This window comes from Danaus plexippus, assembly GCF_018135715.1.
Source record: "Danaus plexippus chromosome 16 unlocalized genomic scaffold, MEX_DaPlex mxdp_23, whole genome shotgun sequence".
NCBI classification, from domain to species: domain Eukaryota; kingdom Metazoa; phylum Arthropoda; class Insecta; order Lepidoptera; family Nymphalidae; genus Danaus; species Danaus plexippus.
Window position 1 is genome coordinate 3727634 of NW_026869851.1, and position 5863 is coordinate 3733496.

Below are 5863 nucleotides of genomic sequence, written 5' to 3' on the forward strand. Positions count from 1 at the left end.
AATTCAACCTATGAGGTTATGAAACAATTGATATGCCTAAGAATATCACTTATTCAATCAAAATATTATGCTTATATTTTCGTTCACATGAAAAATGTTTCAGAGCTTTGGAAGCATATAATGTTCAGGACACCACTGCCAATTTAACATTGTTTAACGAATTGTATATTACAGCAGTTGTGAGATCAATGTTTTGTCGAGTGCCATGCAGGTGTGCCTTACGTGAATTTATAGTTTTCAGTTTTGATTTCCAGATGTTTCTTTAGAACAACCTACAGCTTTACTGTGTATCCTCGACTTTCTTGTTACGTAAGGTTAGGTTTAACATAAATAAATAAAAGTGAAATTAAGTCACGTATTTCTACGTAACCTTTAGATGTTGGATCGTAAACAGGAAGCTAAAATTATTTAAAAAAAAATAGAATGATATCAAATAAAACTAAGATTTTCGTATATAATATGCGTTTTTAATTATTTTAAAAACTACATACTCCCGACGTTTCGCTAACTTTACAGCAACCATGATTACGGGCAGACGAGAAGAAAATGTCTGTTAGTTGGTATTGTTATTTGCAATCCATTCACCAGATGACTAGCAGTATATCCAAAAATCTTAGTTTTATTTAAAAAATACTCGCAAAAATCTTAGATATCATTATTATATTTTTATTAAATATACAATATTAATATATCTTAAATCTACAACTTTTAGTAACATATCAGACAGAAAATCGAACTGGGTGATCTTAAAAAGTTTTTATGTTATTTTATCTAAAGTTAAAACTCCAAACATTTACATAAACAAAACTGATGTAATTAAAACTTAACCACCTTAAATTCAATTTGAAAACACTTGGAAATCGCGTGAACAAATACTTTCCCTTGAGCAGGTATTCCGTGTCAGCAAGCAAATATTATCAATTTAATGTTAACTCTTGTGTTAAAGGTTCGGTTTGAATTAGGTATAAGTTTTCTATTTTAAATTCCCATGTAATAAATGTTGCCCTAATCTACAATCTGCTTAGATGCGCTTTTAAATTCTTTTCAATTATCATGGAGAAAGAATACTACTTTCCAAATAATACTAAATTAGCTTACTGGTTTTGTAAAAATGAAAATTCGGAAATATATCATGTTTAAATGAAATAAAAACAGAAATATTTCATAGAATTTTACACCCACAAAGAACAATATATCTATTATTAAAGCGGATTCGTATTGGACTTTAATGATGGACACGTATGAGAAGCAATATAAGATCCCAGAGGATATTTGTGCGTCGGCCTCCAGACCGGACATATATTTATATTCGCGAATTTTAAAGCGCGTTGTACTAATAGAGCTCACGGTTCCTTGAGAAAACAAACATCCCCAAAAACGAGGCCATCAAGGTCAACAAGTATTACAAGCTCACTAACGAACTCAATAAGAATATGTTCGTTGTAAATTTGTACGCGGTAGAAGTAGGAGCGCAAATCTCTCTACAACCTGCTAAAAGACTTAGGCCTGCCAAGAACTAGCATCATTTCCTCTTGGAACGTGCGTCGAAGGCAGCCCTAGCAGGTTCGTTTCATATTTGGTAAGGTAGAGAGAGGAGCTTGGACGGTGGAGGTGAGCGTTTAACGCGCGTTAGATAGGGGCCCCTGAAACCTACACCTGGGTCGCAAGTCCCAGGCACTGTTGAAGCTCCTCTCCCTGAACGCGATGAATCCGGCACCCGCTCGGTGAATCCATGGAATGCTGAGAGGTGTCGTCTCTTTAAATTCAAATGCAATTAATTTGCAATGTCAATAACCATATAATAGAAATAAGTTTTTATTTGCAATAGAAATATTATAAGTTGTAAATATTGAAACATTTATGTTCCTTTTCAAAACAAAAAAAAAAAGATTAAGAACTGTTAAAGCTTAGATTTGGCAAAAAAAAAAAAATTTTTTTTGACCCTTTATTTTACTTCTACTCACCGATTTATAAACATTTTTATTTTAGTTTAAATAGAAATTACTTTGAATCGTTTTTTAAGAAACCGGATTTACGATTTATTAAGTTGTTCAAGATTAATCAACGTCGTTCATCAGTAATGAAGTATCAATTTATTTTTGATTGGAAATAAATTCGTGTTAGCACTACCGCTATTGTTTCATTGTGGAAAATTTTCACCACGACTTCGTCCATTTTGTAGGGGAATGAATAACGTTTACGTAATATATAGAGACACTTTTACCTGCGATCAGCGGCATCTATCTTGTGTCTCGTGGTTTTATAATACAAGCAACTGTTATGATGTGTTCCGATCCAAACAACATGGAGTGAAAGGATAAATTATAGCCCATATGTAAATTAAATTTTAAGCTACACTAATGAATGGTTTAATGAAAATCAATATATATATATTAATAAGACATAAATTTCAAATTGAAAATATATTATAATGACTTTTTTGCTATCAATAAGCTGAATATTCCACAAAAAAATGAAGTCAAACACGCTTGTTTTTAAATATATTTATTGAACACACAATAACGAAAATGGTTCTGAAAGCAATAACATGGAAACAAAGGCAATATACATATTATTAATAAGAACTTGTATTTATATAAAAAGATATTTATGGGTAAACTTTAAGCCTTAGGCTCAGATAATCATTAGCATTTAGTCAATGTGGATTGATATTGCACCTTTACCAAAAGTATAAAGTTAGTACATAAATAGCAATAAAGCTTTTTACCTTAGCCCCAAACTGGATCATGCCTACATATTATGTATGTACATATTATGTTAATATACTATAAATAAAAACCAAAAAATATTTTCTAATAAATAAAATTTATAAGAATTATATATTCTGTGACATAGCTATGACATACGAAATTGTGTTTGAAATTATGGTCAATAAGGTGCCGTATTCAAGTTTGCAGAAATGATGCATATGGAATGATATAGGCTTCGAATGGATCAAACTCTTAAGTTCATCAATAGCGTCTCCCACTTCAGGACCTGAATTAAAATCGCGTTGTTAGTTTTCTCTCTGTTTATATAATTGTTATTCATATTTTATTTTACTACAATAATTTTGGTCGATCTGTATGTGATATTTTAACACGTTTTTTATCTGAAGAATTACTTAATTTTGTAATGATTATTTAACATATTAACCAAGATATAAAATCCAAATTCTTTACTGTTAATTGTAAACTATTAAAAAGTACTTTCCGAAGACTTGACAACAAGTTAATGAAACAATGTCAACACATGCGAAATGTAAATACAGAACAAAAAAAAAAAAATATATGTGTGAAACATCATGACTAATTTATTCAAATATTCCCAAAATGTATAATTATTTTCTACTTATATTTTTATATGAAATCTTTTTAAATATAAATGTATTACAATATTATTGATACATACGGTAAATGAGATATATAAGAAATGACATAGCATATACACTAATATTAATATTTAATAAAAAAATTTTAGTTCATAGGTACTCACTCATTATCTTGTTTATAGTTAAATTATTGCTCCAATATATTATTCTTTCTGTCTGTCTATAATTTTGTTCACAGCAATGAACCCAAGTGCAAATAATTAAAATCGCTGCGATTATTTTTATTACAACAATCAGTAGATGAAACCAATTCGTTTCTGAAATCTTAAAATTAGTCTCATTGTAGGCTCTTCCAAACATAAAATCGAATTCAGGATACAAAATGAGATATGAAGATGACTTACTTACCTCTATTTTAAACATAAGGCGTATCATTAAATTTATCATAACAACCATATCAATTTGGACAATTATGTGTATCAAAAAAATCTGTAAATATTTATATATCGGTATTAAGAAACAACAACAAAACAATTCATAAATAGGTAACTCACCCGTAATCCGTACATAGCGTTGATAAAATTACACTGCTCGGTAAGTAGAAAATAGCATCTGCTAAGAGATAAACTAATATGACGGTAGTTGTAACTCAAAAACTCGGAATCTTTAATGTTATTTCCTGATTTTTTAATAGTCTCACTAAAGCTAACATTGTCAATATGACTGCAATAGTCTTTCAAAATGTCTCCAATTGTTTTTAATCGAAATTTAACTTGAATTATATGTGATATCATGTCAACAACACTAAGAGTCTTTAAAACGTAAAATACGTATTCGAAAAAATATAAAACCATAATCTGAATGTCTATTTCAAGCGAAACATAGATTATCTCTAATAAATGAGGTAAAACAGCAATTAGCATCAGAAATAAAGATATATTTCGTATATTTCTCTTTATATCTTCATAACAAGTTCTTTTAAGACATTGATCGATGAATTGGTAAGTACCGATGTAGTCTATAATATTTTGTTTTCCAAACTTATTCACAAAATATATATCAACAATGTAATGGAATTTTTCAACTAGATAAAATATATGAATTATGAATATAAATGCATCGTTTCGCTTAAAGTAGTAACATAAGGAATAAGCAACACTTGACAAAACAAGCAAAAGGAAACTAAAAATACATTTATAAAACAAAGGAGAAAGTGACAATTTGCCATTTAGAAGATAGACGCAGGACAATCCGATTTTGTTTAAAAACTTATTTAATGGTAAAAACGTCGAAAACACATCTTGGTGTGAAATAATCATTTTTCAACTTATATTAAAATAGTTAAAGTTATTTATTTTTTCGCAGGAGCTCAACTAGACGCTGCAGTTGCATTTGAAATAGAAAAAAAATTCTTCACACCTAAAACATATTTTAAATGCGTTTTGCAAATAAATAAATTATAAAAGATTAAAATCCAATTTGCTGATGCACGTTCAATATAACTAATGAAATAGCTGGTATGAAAAACGTTAACACGAATAAACTTTCCATAACTTTCAAGGCTTTAAAGTATATATTAGTTACCTTAAAGCTATACGCGTATGTGTCAGTCAAATTTAATCCTACAATAAAAAAGATCAATAAATTAAAGAAACTAATATGTTGAAAAAAATGACATTTCCAACTATGTTGTAAATGTATGTTGTATGTTCTTGAAACAAAAAAATATTCTCTATACGATTTCAAGGCGATCAGTCTCAAATTCGACATTACGAACAAATATAAAAAGAGTTGATCGTCTAACTTTGTTATTTATATTAATTCAAAATATTACAACCTTTTTAATATAGTATTTTTAATGATATAAGAAAGTATTGTTATTAATGAATATAAAAGGAACTTTAGTAAAAAATACCAAAAATCGTCTACTTCAGAAAGAATTTAAAAATGAAATTAATCCTACAGTTAGGAATGCCAAAAAAAAATAAAAATTGTCAGCGTGGACAACAAATTGGATTCCTGATATAGTTGGCAAACAGCATTTATTTAAGGGAGTACATAGTGGTTCACAAAACAATCAATCAACGCTTGGTTCATGATCAATACTGCAACGACAGTGTTTTAGCATCAGTTTTAAAATTTGAAAACCTCAACAGCATCCTATATCTATTAACATGTGGAAGATGGATTTTATAGTACATTTTAACAGGTGTCAACACTATGTTCACTGAAATTTCTTAGAAAACGAAACTGTTTCATAAATATACATGTATATCCTGCAAATATCTTTTTTTTTCTCGTGGAGAAATGCTTAATGCATAATCTCTTGCTTGAGGAGGAAGAAAGAGGAGTTATGTCGGACTTACGTCCTGATAAGGACGGACTACCGACTAAAACCCCACGGGTTGTCCTACACGCCGCTCTTCTGCTAAGCCACAGGGCCCGCAAGGCGATTCTGCTGTGGTCTAGCATCGGCTGCCCCGCAAAAGTGGATCATTTCCGCTTTAGTTGGGCTCTTCATTTTAGTCAGTG

At 29.8% G+C, this 5863-nt stretch overlaps 1 protein-coding gene across 1 annotated transcript; it reads right to left on the reverse strand.

Annotated features, from left to right (window-relative positions):
- Positions 1-2836: 2836 nt before the first annotated feature.
- Positions 2837-4185, reverse strand: LOC133320300 (uncharacterized). Its single transcript, XM_061528244.1, has 4 exons — positions 3886-4185; positions 3740-3820; positions 3496-3655; positions 2837-2997 (listed from the first exon to the last, which is right to left on the reverse strand). The coding sequence occupies exons 1-4, from the start codon at positions 4183-4185 to the stop codon at positions 2837-2839; spliced, it is 702 nt and encodes a 233-aa protein (XP_061384228.1).
- Positions 4186-5863: the final 1678 nt, after the last annotated feature.